Below are 15624 nucleotides of genomic sequence, written 5' to 3'. Positions count from 1 at the left end.
AAAAGACAGGATAAAATATTTCAACACATGAGAGTTTCTATGCAGAATATACCAATTATTTTATAAATTAATGAGACAAACAACCCAATAGAACTATGGCCAAGGATATGAATAGACAAGAAATTCTCAGTAAAAGAAACATGAAATGCTAGAAACCACAGATGTTCAACTTTCCTAGAGGTTGCAGAAATACACAGTAAATCAATAATGAGATAGGCTTTAGGTATCAGATTGACAAACATTTTCAAAGGTGGTATCAGGTGTCAGGTAATAGAAAAATGAATCCACCCATATTTTATTGAAGCACAACTTTTGGAGAATAAATTGAAAATATCTGCTAAATTTTTTAGAGAAGCATTTTACATGACCCAGCAGTTCTGTCTATCAGTGTCTACCCAGGAGATACCTGCACACAAGTGCAAAAGGAACACGTACAGGATTATTCAATGTAATAGAAAAAAATAGAAACCACCCAAATGTCCACCAAAAAATGAATGATTAAATGAGATGTAGTTTATTTATACTAACATCTAAGAGTGAAAAAGAATGGGGTAGGTCCAAACAAATTATAATAAAAGTATCTCCAATATAGTTTTTTTTTTACATTTTTTAAAATTAAAGTGTAGTCAGTTTACAATGTGTCAATTTCTGGTGTACAAAAAATGTGGAACACATCGCGCATTTGTGTGTCATCCTTGCACAGGGGCCACGCTAACCTTGTATTGTTCTAATTTTAGTGTATGTGCTGCTGAAGCCAGCACTCCAGTATAATTTTGAGTGAAAAGATGAAGTTGTAGAATGGGATACATATTATCCCAATTTTTAAAACACACACACTCATAACAAAAATACAACAGTATTTTTCTATGGTACCAGATATATATGGCACTGTGGTTAAAGGAGCCTTTAGCCTCAGCCATATATAATGTTTTATTACATTCTTTTTACAAAGGTAAAAACCATAGATTAATTGTATAATTAAACATTAAAAATTAAAATACGTAAGACTAATTAAGTTCACTTTTTCCAGAACTAGAGAATTTCCACTACCCCAAGTAACCGAGAAATTAGAACGTCTACAGGAAAATGTCATTATAAGTGGGGGGAGATTTAGCTTGGCTAACATTAGCAGACATTTTAATACTTCGGGGTAGCTGATACTTTGCTGTAGGACCATCTTTTCCAAGCAGCAATTTGGATAAAAATGCAAATGTTTGCCAGCATACAGGCAGTATGTAGTATCAACCAGGCTTTGCTAGTAAAATACAAAAGCCCAGTGGTGACTATAAATCCAGCTCTCCTTTGGCAGAAACCGGCTTTTAGGCTGTTTTAACCCATTTCTCCATTAACAGGAGCCACAAAATCGATGGGCAAGCATTGCCACCCAGTGGCGGTGAGTCACATTGCAGAGTTTGTCTCCGCATCCTTTTGTCCCTTAAATCTCAAAGCAATGACTGGTTCTTTTGGATATCCCCTAGAAGAAAGATGTTCTCGAAATTCAAGAGACCCACATAGGGTTATCAATATTTTAATTCTAGAAAGTACAGATTTTTAAAAAACAGCCTACTATCTACCAGCATTGCCAGTTTGTAAAAGAACATATATTTTAAAAATCGGAGGTTTTATTAGATAAAAGGACATTAAAGGACAGTACTGCTTATGAAAGAACAGTTGAAAATTATATATGCATTTCATATATATAAATATCTCATAATTATATTAATAATTGTGATGGTTGATTTTATGTGTCAACTCAGCTGGGCCACAGGATGCCCAGAGGTGGTTAAACGTCATTTCTGAGTGTGTCTGTGAAGATGCTTCTAAAAGAGATTAAGCATTTGTGTCGGTGGACTGAGTACAGAAGATGGCCCCGACAGAACCAAAAGGCAAGAGGATTGAATTTTCTCTCTCTCTCTCTGCCTGTTTGACCCGGGACATCAGTCTTCCTCTGCCCTTGAACTGGGACTTTACACCATAGTTGCTCTGGTTCTCAGGCTCAGACTGGAACTATACCAGGGCCTTTCCTGCGTCTCCCGCTTACAGATGGCCAATTGTGGGATTCCTGTTTCTCCTGTTGGTTCTATTTTTCTGAAGAACTCTCATACAGTAATACTCACATAATTCTCCTTTATCAATGTATGTCTCAGCTTTATCAGTAAAAGCAGAGGTGGAGTAAGTCTTGTGCACAGAAACTTCATTTTGGAGGCATCAGGAGTGAGAGCAGGGAGAGTTAATGAGCAGTATTGTCCTTTCCATATGGAGGCCAACTACTTTTGACCCTCTTTGCCATGGGGATTGAAAAGAACCCGTTCGCCAGATCAGGATCCCGTGGGAAGTTCCAGAAACTGTGTTTATCTGCTCCAGTAAAATACTACCCCTGACACAGCTGCTATGCTTGGGCTGTGCGCTTGGCTAATTTTGTAGTAGTTTACAGTCATCTGCCACAATCCATCTGGTTTTTGCAGGAGCCAAACAGGTGAACTGAGTGTGATGGGAACCACCACTTCTGAGTCCTTTACATCTTAGAAGATGGTGCCCAGGTCTGCAATTCCACCTGGGATGCAGTGTGTCTTCTCAGTTAATACCTCCTGGGTCAAGACAGGGTGAGGGGACCAGTGTGAGCTGCTGAGAATGTCTGTCCCAACTGTGTACCTGGGAACCAGGTAAATTTCCACAGGGAGGGTGGGAGAGACTAGTGCCTGGCTCTATATGCCCTCACTCTGACTGGGGGCCTTGGTGGTGTTTCAGGTCCTATGATGTCAGTGTCAGCTCAGACCTTGTGTCCACTTTTGGGAGATCTGATTCTCACTTCTCCAGTGTGTAGTAACTCTGGCAGATAACCAGAGGTTCCTTTGGGAAATGATAAGAATATTCATTGACTCCACTTTGGAGCAGCTCTGCAGGGTCCTTCTTCAATGAGACCCAGCTATCCCTATGGTTTCTAGACTCTGGCCTGAGAACTGGGTCAGATCCTAAAACTGGGTGAGAGATTGTCCATTGTACGTACTAACGTCAGCCTTTTGCTCACCAGATTGTTTTTCTGGTTACACAAGTCAGGAAAGCACCTTAGCTGTCTGCCCTTCCATCTCGTCCCTCAGAGTAACAAGAAGGGGGAACTTGTTTTAATAGGGAAAAGGGGATAATTGGGAGGGGCTGTGATAACTGAAGAGTCCATTGGAGGAAGCTGGGAATCCCGTGTATGGAGGCTTCTCATTGGTTGGGCTGCCACAGTCTCTCATGGTCTGGGCTGTCAGGGGATGGAGAGTCGTTTTCTTATTCAGCCGGAGGGTAGAGGCACCTCCCTGTGGGAGGTGTAGTATGTCTGTTCTTGTTTGGAGTAACTGATGATGTCTGGTGCGGTGTGAGAGCTCCGCTACAGACCTGTACCGACTCCAGTTTCAGCTGAAGTTTCTTTAACAACACTTAGATGGAATTAGATGGGCAAGGCTTTTGCTAAGGGAAGTACCTCTGTAAGAGAAAATGGCTGGGTCTCGGGGTGGGTGAGGGGGGTTGCTGGGAAAGCTGGGAGAGCCATCAGGCCACGATGCAAGTGTGACTCTAAATGAGAGCGAGAAAGAGGGAAGGCTGGGTAAAAGTGTCCTACACTGTGGTTTACTCTAAGGAAAGGTAAGGTAAGATCACTGGGGAGGCCTTGAGCCTAAGGTGCCCATCAGAGGAATCCGTGCCTCCCAGGATCAGGTCAGCCTGACTGTCTGTCCCTGCCTCCTTCAGTCACTGGGAGCAGTCCAAGGGAAGCATGACCTCAGTGCAAACGGGATAGAGTTCATAGCTTTGGCTAATTACATTGTCTAGTTGGAGGAGCAGTCTCACGGCTACCGCATCTCATCGGTCAGTGTTCCCCATCACCCTGTTTAAAATAGCCCCACAGAATGTAAAACATTGACCATGTTTCACCACAGAACAGTAAACTATGTTTCATAGACTGAATACAAGGCATGTTCCAGGACAACAAAGTAATTTGAACTAGTTTTGGGAGTAGATTAGAACTAGATTAGTTCCAGGTGTGGAATTAATGAAACAGCTAAAATTGGAGTTGGGACAGGTCTGTAGGGGGCACTCTCTTACCCCAACATGCATCATCAATTACTCCAAAAAGGAAGAGACCTTGCCTACATTTCCCACAGGAAGGTTCCTCTACTTTACTATCCAGCAGGAAGAAAACTCTCCACCCACTGACGGCCCAGCCAGAGACCGGCAGCCTAACCAACAGGCAAGAAGCCTCCGTAAGTGGGACTCCCAGCTTCCTCCAGTGGACTCTTTGGTTATCACAGCCCCTCCCAATTATGTCCTTTTCCCAGTAAAAGCAAGTTCTTTCCTGTCCTCTGGGTTTGTCTATGGCATAGTTCTCACATCCCAAATTGAAGTTCCTCAGCTCTTCTTAAATAAGCTCACTTTTGCTGGCAAAATAACTGGCTGTTATATTATTAAAGTTGGCACAGTTATCAAGCATATAACGACAAGGAGAGAAAAGGAATTAAGAGGAGGGAAAAAAAGAAAGTTTGCCCTCGACGTTTGGGACTAATGTTCAGGAACGACTGTCGTTGATCACAATGGACTGCAAGAGCTCCTAGAGGCCATAAAGTCCAAACATCCTTTTTATTTAAAACATTTTGTATTTTATGTATTGATTTTTTTAATGCCCTCATTTTAGAGGTGAGATCCAGATAAGAGACAATTTCCCAGTGAGATAGGATGGGACCTGGGACCACTTACCCGAGTGCTTGCACCTGGGCAAATGACTCCCCCAGCAACAGAATAAAAGGGAACTACAAAGGACTAGAAGTAACTGCACGCATGTCCAGTTGGGGAAACTATGAACAATAAGATACAAAAAGGCCACAAATCAACTGACACTCCTGAGGCGCCAGGAGGAAAAGCAGGGTACTGCGCACGATCCCTGCACACAGCACCACCAAGGAGGTGGGCAGGCCAACTAAGCTATGCCTCCTGCTCAGCCCAGGGACCCGCCCCTGTTGTTACCCCACTTAAGGGACTAGCTCGCCCAGACTCAGGGAGTGAGCAAGGGCACCTGTTACTTGTTTTTACTCCTTCCTGCTGAGTCCCCATAAAGCCTTGCCTGCATGTCTTGTCTGACCTCTTACCAGTTTCTATTGAGAGTCCAAGGGCCTGGGTCAGTAACACCAACGCAACATTGCAAGTCACTAGAGATCCAAGACAGGAGTCCAGGTCCCTAGACTCCCAAATCAATCATGAATCTTAGGCGATGAGCAGGAGTTTGCCAGACATCTGCAGGGAAAGGAGGGGAGTGGGGAGGGCATTCGAGGCACTATGTGCAAAGTAGGGAGGCCTGGAACATCTCTGGGGTTCAGAAATTACAAGTAGAGTCACCTGACTCAAGTGGAGTGAGGGGTGGTGGGGCGAGGTGACGCTGGGCGCAGGACGCGCTGTCGAATATAGCAGGGAGCTCACTGTGGCTGGAGCAGGGGCTGGATGGCCTTGGAGCGGGAACAGTGGCAACGAGGCCAAGTAAGAAATGACGAGGGACAGTGGCAAAGGGAGTAAAACAAGATACAAGAGAGCACTATAAAGGAGTTGCACAGAGTAGGCAACCTCTTCAGTTTTACCTCTTCTGATTGCGAAGCAGAGGGACCTGCAAAATGAAAGCACCCGCCCAAGTCGGGGAACGTGCTCAGCAAAGGTGCGTGGCGCGGGGAGGGGAGTGAGTTAGGCCAGCTGCCCTTAGCTAAGAGACAGGTCGTGCACTAGGTGGACAGGGACAGGCCCTGTCCCCCAGGTTGGGTCACTTAAGGTCTGAGTACCTGGCTCCGCCCAGCCAGCCCTCCTACCTCCCTGAACCATTGGCTGCCCTCAGCGCCTTTTCCTTCAGCCAGTAGTAAGCGTGGCCGCCGGTTCTTCCGCCGGGCCTGGGGTCAAGGGTTACCAATATGGCGGCGCCCAGGAGCCCCTGAGGCGTGAAGCGGAGGATGGCGCTGGCTGCGTTGGCGGTGAGGGCGCGACTCGGGCGTCGGCTGAGCGGGCCGGGGCGAGGGCACTGGACGGCGGCCGGGCGCTCCCGGAGCCGGCGCGAGGCGGCGGAGGCCGAGGCTGACGCGCCCGTGTTCCAGTACGTGGGCGAGCGTGCGGCCCGCGCAGACCGCATCTTCGTGTGGGGCTTTAGCTTCTCGGGGGCGCTGGGCGTCCCCACCTTCGTGCTGCCCAGCTCCAGGCCCCAGTCCCGCCCCGGCTCGCGGCCGCGCCGCAGGATCCAGCCTGTGCCCTACCGCCTGGAACTGGACCAAAAGGTGCGGGCCGCGGCTCCCACTCTCCCTCTCTCCCTCTCTCCCTCCCTCCGATTCACCCTCCGGCCTCCGCCGCTCCTCCCGAGGCACTCGGCCCTTCTGGAGAAGTTGGCGACGCTGGGTGCACAAACTTCGGCGAGGAACACTCTCGAGCGGGCTGCAGCCTGGGGCGGGGAAAGCGTTAGGGCGCTGCCAGCATTTGTCCAGTGGCCAAAACGTGCCAGGTGTGCCCGGCTCTCGGCGTTCGCACGTCTCCTCGGGAGTCGGAGTTGGCACCACAGTTACAGGGGAGAAAAGGGAGGCTCAGAGAGGTTAAGAGGCGGCCCTACGACTGGTAGGGGTGGGATTCGCGGTCGGACCACTCTGACTCCAGAAGTTCTGATGTTAGGAAAGCCGACCTCAAAAGGTCAGAGAAAACGTGAGCTGCCTGGAGTTGGTGAACAATTCTGAAAGGAAGGTTAACAGGAATGAGAGGAAGGATGGAAGGTTAACAGGAATGAGAGGAAGGATGAAAGGTCTAAATACGCTGAAATGGTTGAACAGGAGGCCCCTGAGTTGGCTCAGATTTTAAAAGACCGTAGCAAAGAACAGCTACCGGAGGGCGGCTTATCTCCGCAGCCAACACAAAAAAGAGCAAAAATGAATGGATATCAAGGATATCAAATGATCTTTTGCCCGAAAAGGGAAGATCGAGAAGAACGGAATTTAAGCTCCAGATGAATGAAGAATTGGGTTTTTTGACTTCTTAATACTGAATTGTAAGAGTTACTTATGTATTCTGAATATAGGTACTTTTTATCTCATCTGTAATATGTGCAAGTATTTTCTGCCAGTCTGTGGATTTTATTTTCTTAATAGTGTCCTTTGAGGAGCAAAAGTTTTACATGTTTATGAAATTCAGTTGGTCAGTTTTTCTGCTGTGTATGGTATTTTTTGTGTATCTAAGAAATCTTTGCCTAACCCAAGATCAGAAAAATAATTTTCCTGTGTTTTCTCCAGCAACTTCATAGTACTGTTTCTCCGATTTAGGTCTGTGAGCCAGCCATTTGAGCTGATTTTTGTGTTGCGGTGCTGGGTAAGGTATGGTGATGTGTATCGTTTTTGCATGTGGCTATCCATTTGTCCTATCATCATTAGTTGACAACACTGTCCTTTTCTTAATTGAATTGTCTTGGCACTTCCGTGAAAACCAGGTGATTGTAAATGTAAGGGTTTATTTCTGAATTCTCAGCTCTGTTCCATTGATCTATATGTTTACCCTTATGCTAAAACTACACTCTCTTGATTATTGTAGCTTTATAATTGGTTTTGAAATTGGGAAGTGTTAACTTGTGGCTTTTCTGGGTCTTTTACTTTTCCATACAAATTTTAGGATTAGCTTGTCAATTTCTGCAAAAATACCTGCTGGGATTTTGATAGTGATTACATTGAATCTGTAGATCGATTTGGGCACAAATGCTCTCTAAGCAGTTTTGAGTCTTCCAATCTGTGATCATGGAATGTCTCCCCCTTTAATTAGGTCTTTAATTTCTCCCAACTATGTTTTTGTAGTTTTCAGTATACAAGTCTTGCACTTCTTTTGTTAAATTTATTCCTATGTGTTTTTCCTTTTTGATGCTCTTTTGAAGAGAATTGTATTTTTAATTTCATTTTTGGAGTGTTCACTATTTTTACATAGAAATACAATTGGTTTTTGTATTTTGACCTCATATTTTGTGACTTTACCAAACTTATTAGTTATATAGCTTTTTGTGTATTCCTTAGGATTTTCTACGTACAGGATCCCATTGTCTGGTTGTCTGTGAATAAAGACAGTTTTACATCTTCATCTCCAATTTGGAAACCTTTTCTTTCTTTTTCTTGCCTGATCGCACTGGATAGAACCTTCAGTACAGCATTGAAGTGGCATCCTTCCCTTGTTCCTGTTGTTAGGGAGACAGTATTCAGTCTTTGACCATTAATTATGACATTAACTGTAAGTTTTCCATAGATGCCTTTTGTCAAGTTGAGGAAGTTCCCTTGTCCTGCTTTGTTGAGAGTTTCTTTTCTTTTTTTCAAATTATGAATAGGGATTAGATTTTGTCAGCTGCTTTTTAAATGTCTATTTAGGTGATCATGTGTTTTATCCTTTATTCTATTAATAGAATATATTACATTAGTTGCTCTTTGGCTACTAAGCCAACTGAATTTCTGGGATAAATTCTACTTGGTCATGGTGAATAATCCCTTGTAGATTACTTGATTTGGTTTGCTAATATTTTTTGAGGGTTTTTTTTTTTCTCCTTGTGATACCCTTCTCTGGTTTTGAGATCAGGGTATTACTGGCCCCATAAAATGGATTTCTGGGAAGGTTTGTAAAGAATTGGTATTATTTCTTATTTTAATGTTTGGTAGAGTTCACCAGTGAAGTAAGTCATTTGGACCTGGCTGGGCTTTTCTTTGTAGGAAGAACTTTGTAAATTACTAATTCAACTTTTAAAAACTTGTCATAGGTATATTAAATTTTTCTGTTTTTTTGTGAGTCAGCTTTGGTGCTTTGTGTCTTTCTGGGAATTTTTCCATTTTATGCCAGTTATCTAATTTGTTGGCATAAAGTTTTCAGTATTTGCTTATAATCTGAATTTCTGTAGGGTTGGTGGGTTAGTGGGTTAGTGATGTCTCCTCTTTCATTTCTGATTTTGTTCATTTTTATTTTCTCTCTTTTTACCTTGGTCAGTCTAGCTAAAGATTTGTCAACTTTGTTAGTCTTTTGAAAGAACCAACATTTGATTTAATCCATTTTCTCTATTGGTTTTTCTGTTTCATTGATTTCCAGTTGAAATTTTATTATTTTCTTTCTCTGCTTGCTTTGGGTTTAGTTTGCTCTTCTTTTCTAATTTCTTGAGGGTGAAGGTTAGGCTACTGGTGAGATCTTTCTTCTTTTCTAATGTAGGTGTTTATAGCTAAAATTTCCTCTTTAAGCACTATTTAGCTGCAGCTCATACGTCCTGATATGTTGTATTTTGATCTTCATTCACCTTGAAGTATTTTTAAATTTCTTTGTTGATTTCTTTGACCCCTGAGTTACTTAGAAGTGTATAATTTCCAGATATTTATGTTTTTCCTAATTTCTTTATTTGTTGGTTTCCAGGTTAATTCTTTTGTGGTTACAAAACATACTTTGCTTAATTTCAGTCCTTTAAAACATATTGGGACTTTGTTTTATAGCCTAGCATATGATCTGTCCTGAAGAATGTTCCACGTGTGTTTGAGAAGTAACTGTATTCTGCTGTTGTTTGGATGGAGTGTACTATAGCTGTCAGGTCAAGTTAGTTGATAGCTTCTTGATTAAGCTATTTGCCCCAACTGTTAATCCACCACCTCAGGCAGCTGCAGTGTTATCATTAGCCTCTGACTGTCATAAGCAAACATCCTTGGGGAAAAGGCTGTTTGTACTAGATGATACCTGGGTCAGGTCACAAAAATAGAGCCTTGTGATTGGGGTCTTCCAGGGAACCACTAGGCAGATCAAATGAGAATTCTCTGGGAATCAGACTTTGAAATTGCTCTAGTCCTGTTTTTCCTCATCTAATGGCTTCCAGACTGCTGGTTTTCACTGTATCTGTGAGCTCTTTGTTTTCAGTAGCTGAAGAGAGGTGGATGGGAATAGGTCAAGTTAAAATGCTATAAAGGTTATTGGCCTTACTAAGATTCAGCTACTTTTCTTGAGTAAACATTCCCCAGATTGCTTTAGGTCTTTGGCTAATTTCCAGAGTTGAAGAGTTGATTCTGCCAATGTTTGCCAATGTACTTGTTGCTTCACCATTTTCTCTCAATCCATGTCCTTTTAATGTAATTACTAATATGGTTGGATTACATCTGCCAGTTCGTTATTTGTTTTTATGTCTTTTTTTGTTTCTCTATTCTTCCTTTGCTGCCTTATATTGTATTAAATAGGTGTTTTTCTAGTGGATCCTTTTACTATATTTTTGGAGTTGTTTGTTTTTTTAGTGATTACTCTTGGGATTATAGTATATCATATCTTAATTTATAACAATCTATTTTAAGTTAATAGGAAACTAATTCTGAAAAGACTATAGCAGCTTTGTTCCAACATAGCTGCATTTCCTCTTCTCTCCTTTGTGTGGTTATTGTGATATATATTACATCTTTATATATTTTGAGTCCTAACAGTACAATTTTATAATTATTACTTTATGGAGTTGTCTTTTAAATCATATAAGAGGTGAAAAGAGAAAAAAACTTATGCAGTGTTTTTTACAATTACCTTCACTGGTGTTCTTCATTCTTGTGACTTCTAGTTACCATCTGCTGTCATTTTCTTTGAGTCTGAAGGCTTTCTTTACTACTTGTTGAATCAGGTCTGCTATCAGTGGCTTCTCTCAATCTTTGGGAATGTCTTTATTTCATCTCCTTTTTTTTTTTTTAAACAATAGTTTTGCTGGATATAGAATTAATTCTTGGTTGATGGTTTTTGTCTTCCAGCACTGTGAATATATCATTCTACTGGTTTCTGTTCTCCATTGTTTCTAATGGGAAGTCAACTGTTAATCTTATTGGTGTTCCCTTGTACTTGATGAGTCCATTTTCTTTTGATGCTTTCAAAATTTTCTTTTTCTTTCAACAATTTAGCTGTGATTTGTTGAGCAATCTGTAGATTTATGTTTTTTCCCTAAAATTGGGTAATTTTTCTGTTACTATTTCTGTAAGTATATTTTTCTGCCTCTTCCTCTCTCTTTTTCAAGACTCCCATCACATAGATGTTGATACACTGGATGTTGTGTTGCAAGTTTTTGAGGCACTGTTGACTTTTCTCCCCTATTTTTCAGAATGAACACTTTCTATTGGTATTTCTTCAACATAACTGATTCTTTCTTCTGCCATCTCAAATCTGCTATTGAGTCTATATAGTGAATTTTAAAATTTGGTTATTATACCTTACAACCCTAGAATTTCCATTTGGGCTTTTAATGCTTTTATTTCTGTATTCAGATTCCATATTTGTTGGGTCATTGTCATCATATTTTCCTTTAGCTTTTTAAACATGGTTTAAAAATATTCTTTGAGCAGTAGTTCACTGAAGTTTTTGATAAATCCAACATGTAGGTCCACTTAGTTTCTGTTGCTTTCCCCTCCTCTGTGTAGGTCATACTTCATTGCGTGTCTTGTATTTGTTTATTGAAAGCTGGACTTTTTGATGGTATAGCAACTTTGGATTCTGATGTCCCCCACCTCCACCTTTCTGGGTAACTTCTATGGACATAATCTGTGGAGTCAGTCTCCCCCACTGTGTGTGGCCACTATTGTCTGCTTGTGTTTTTGTTTTGTATCCCCCCATCTCCCCTCCACCCCAACCTGCTGCCTCTTTTTTTCTTTCTTTCTTTTTTTTTTTTTTAAGCCAGACTCCTTGAGGGTTGCCCCTTACCTGCGTACCTTTGTGGTCAGACAGTGATTTGGGCAGAAGCTGTGGTCAAACACCTTGAGCATAAAAGGTTTCTACCCTCCACCTTTGATTCTGTGTGTGGATTGGGGACCACAAGCAAAGTTCAGCCTGATCTCAAGTCTGCCTCAGCTTTCCTTCCCCTGGGAGCTCAGGGCTCCTCTCTTCCATTGTGTAGTTTCCCAGCCAGCCACGCATGTGTGGAGAGCCTTCTCTGGGTCTCTGATTTCTAGAACCTTCTCATTAAATTTCGGATTGGCCTGCCTCCCCCTGCTCCCACATCAGGAGTGAGTTGTGGATCTTCCTTGTTTGTTTCCTACTGAGTTTGCTGTAGGGCATGAGTTTTCACCCTCTACTCCAAATTCAGTCAGTCCTTTGTGGCAACAAAGCTGACGGTTTTCACGGCCAGCCCTGCCCTTTTGAAACTTCTGTGCTGGCTGAGCTGGGGTAGATGGAGTAGTCCAGAACCCCTGGTTTCTCACCTGTAGTCCTAGCAGTCTTTTATGAGTAATTTCTCAATTTATTTGCCTTTGATTTCTTGAGCCCTGAAATGGTTGTGTTTTTTTCTTTTGCAGTTTTGTCCAGTTTTATACTTGTTTTTTGAGGAAGAGGTTTGCTAGCCTTTCCTACCACCATAGTTGGAAAGTCTCCTCCTGCCACATTATTTTAACATTACTTAATGCTGACAGGGATTCAAAGCCTTTTCATGTATTAGCAGATTTAATGATGTTGTAGGTGCTTACCAAATATTTGTTGCATGTTGAGTAAACAGACACCACAAGCAATGAGAATAACCATAATGTGCTGGGCATCAGCTTTGAACTGACTTCTTTTCTATGTTTCCTGCTTTATGGTCAGGGGCTGGCTCCTGCCTGCCCAGTGGGTCATTTCTGTGAAGCTGGAACCATCCCAGAAGGCCAGAGAACTGAGGTGTTTTTGACTAATACAAGGATGCATGTGTATAGGTTCCATGTGACTGTTACGAGAGAAAATGTCAAAAGGCAAAGGGGGGGTATGCAACTTTCGGATGACTTGATTAAACAAGTCACCAAATGTAAAAGAAATACTTAGCTTTCTTCAAGAAATGATGGAATTAAAAAAAATCCTCACATTTGTTATCAGTGGTAAGTTGGCCTTTTCATCAGGGTTAGGTTAGGTTTCCATGTAGTCTCTGAGATTGACTACATAGGCCTTTGGTAGACTAAGCGGCCAGGAGATAGAGGGGGATCATTAGGGTGACCGTGTAATTTGTCATCATTAGCTTGAGAGTGAACTTTGTGACATCAGGTGTAAACCAGGATGATCTCAGACCAGCTGGGAAGGTGGCCACTCTGGGCATCATGGAAAGGGGGTTGACCCTAAAGCCAGGCTACCTTTGGTTTGCTTCCGGCCCCAGTGCAGCCTCAGTTTCTTCATCTGGTCAGTGAGGGTGGGGATCGATAACAATGTGGGTAAAACACCCAGCAGGGACGCTGGCCCTGTTAACGTGTTATGTTCATGTTCTATTCACCGTAGCTGTAAGACTAATTCTTCTTCATGGTGATGGTGGTTTGAGAACGTAACGGTGTAGCATCGGGGTTAAGAGCATGCACTCTGCGGTCAGGCAGCTTCCACTTACTGGCTGTGTGACTGTATTAAGCAAGTTACTTAATCTCTAGGAGCCTTGATGTTCTCATCTACCAAACACTACTACTGCCGCCAATGACAAGTACATTACATAGCGCTTAGATTAAGTCAGGTACTGTTTACTCTAAGGGCTTTAACTATATTAACTCGTTTAGTCCTCACAACCACCCAATAAGAGAAGCACTATTATTTCCATTTTGCATAGAGGGAAACACAGAGAAGTTAAGCAGTCTATCTCAGGGCACACAGCTGGTAAGGGTCTACCAGCTGTAAACCCTGTGGTCTTGCCGAGATTCACACTAAGGGAGTCTTCAACCTAACTACTGTGTGGGACTGTGTCTTGGTGAATGGGGATGATTTGATACCTAGACCCCTGGGTAATTGTGAAGATTAAATGAGCTAGTACATATCAGGCACTTAACACATAGTAAACACCCCAGTAAATGGTAGTTCTATGGTAATAGTATGTGTTCTTGGAATGGATAGACAACCTGTCATTTATTGCTGGGAAAACTTGATACCACAAATCAGTCAATGTTTTCTGTTTTTTTTTTTTTTTTTCTTCAGATTTCATCTGCAGCCTGTGGCTATGGATTCACATTGCTGTCCTCTAAAACCAAGGATGTTACGAAAGTTTGGGGAATGGGTCTCAACAAAGATTCTCAGCTTGGATTTCACAGGAGCCGGAAAGATAAAAGTGAGTATTCTCACCTTGGTTTCTCTCTGCTGGGAATGGTCTGAGAAAGCCCCCTTTGGTTTTCAAAAGTACGATTACATAAACCAAACCATTAACAACAAAACCGATGGAGACTTTAAAGGGATGTTGTTTGAAACCATCTAGACAAGATTATCTTTTAGCCTGTTTGGTAATGACTTTGAACCTGTAGGCAAAGGGGCATTTGCTGATAAGTAAAGGTGTTCTTTTTTGGCCCAAGAGATAACCTTTGTTTCCCTACCTTTGAGATATCCTGAAATATTCTACAGTGCCTAGAATATGGTCTGGGGGAAAAATTCAATGAAATCTTTAAGATGATGGTTTGATTGCAGATATTTGAAACTTGAATTTTTAAAAATGTTAGAAATGATTTATAATGACATTTTAAAAAGTAGACATTAGCCCATCAAATTATAAGTACAATAAGAAACATATTTTAAAATAAATACTCAGAAATACATACTGGATACCCCCCCATTTTTCCTGTTCCCTCGTTCACATGCAGATTTTTTCTGTATATATATACATATTTATTGAAGTAGAGTCAGTTTACAATGTCGTGTCAGTTTCTGGTGTACAGCATAGTGCTTCAGTCATACATGAATATACATGTATTTGTTTTCATATTCTTTTTTACTGTAAGTTACTACAAGATACTGAATTTAGTTCTCTGTGCTATACAGGATGAACTTGTTTATTGCAAATGTATTTTTAATATAATTTTGATTACAGCTTACATTTGTGTTTGTGCCTTTTTTCACTTAACTTTCTGTCAGTATTCTTATATAAGTTAGTTTTGAAGTCTTTATTAGCTGTAAGATGCCACATTACATTTTTTTATACCTTTTACTAGGAACAATTTTAGACATATACAGAAAGGGACAGAATAGTATAGCACACCTTGTGCTCCGTTACCAGCTCCAGCAATCATCAACTCACGCCAGTCTTGATTCATTCATTTCCCCTGCCTTTCCTCTCACTAACATTATGTATTTCTTCATAAATATTTCAGTATATATCTAGAAAAATAAGCACTTTTAAAGAAACATGAACATAATATCATTATCACATGTAAAAGTAATTAACAGTGTAATCCCTTAGTATTGTCAAATATCCAGTGTTTAAATTGCCAGTTGTCTCATGAATGTCATTAGGTTTTTATTTCATTTTTAAAAATGTATTTGTATCGAGATCCAGATAAAGTCCAGACATTCCAATTGGTTGTTTAGTCATTTTAAGTCTTTCGAGTTTGTTTTAATCTTTTTCTCCTTGAAATTTATTTATGGAAGAAATCGTGTTGTTTATCCTATAGAAATTTCCCGTCTGGAGTTTGCTGAATGCATCCCCGTGGTGCCGTTTAACATGATCCCCTGTCCTCTGTTTCCTGTCAGTTGGTAGTTGGATCTAGAGCCAGAGTCCCTGTAAATGTTGTATATTGACTGCTTCCCAGGCCCTTACGGGTTGGTGAAGATAGTAATGGGAGGTGTAAGTTTTCAGTATTTTAAAGTACTGTATATTTTCAGCTAATAAGGCTGTACAAGCTGACAGCATTGTTCAATTTC

At 41.5% G+C, this 15624-nt stretch overlaps 1 protein-coding gene and 1 non-coding gene across 4 annotated transcripts in view; one reads left to right on the top strand and one right to left on the bottom strand.

The window, feature by feature from the left end:
* Positions 1-658: 658 nt before the first annotated feature.
* On the bottom strand, positions 659-761 carry LOC116284254 (U6 spliceosomal RNA). The gene has a single exon (XR_004194020.2). It is a non-coding gene; the product is annotated as a U6 spliceosomal RNA (small nuclear RNA).
* A 5081-nt stretch (positions 762-5842) lies between these two features.
* RCC1L (RCC1 like) overlaps positions 5843-15624 on the top strand; it is a 36023-nt gene continuing 26241 nt past the window's right edge. Inside the window, exons 1-2 of one of the 3 annotated variants that reach the window (XM_006201357.4) lie at positions 5843-6284; positions 13915-14044. In XM_006201357.4, the coding sequence (XP_006201419.1) occupies positions 5967-6284; positions 13915-14044 (448 nt within the window). In that variant the 5' untranslated portion in view covers positions 5843-5966. The remainder of the gene's footprint in view (positions 6285-13914; positions 14045-15624) is intronic. The other 2 variants (XM_072943081.1, XM_072943082.1) reach the window with 2 other exon arrangements.

This window comes from Vicugna pacos, chromosome 18 (assembly GCF_048564905.1).
Source record: "Vicugna pacos chromosome 18, VicPac4, whole genome shotgun sequence".
NCBI classification, from domain to species: domain Eukaryota; kingdom Metazoa; phylum Chordata; class Mammalia; order Artiodactyla; family Camelidae; genus Vicugna; species Vicugna pacos.
This window is presented reverse-complemented; position numbering and strand designations above follow the sequence as displayed.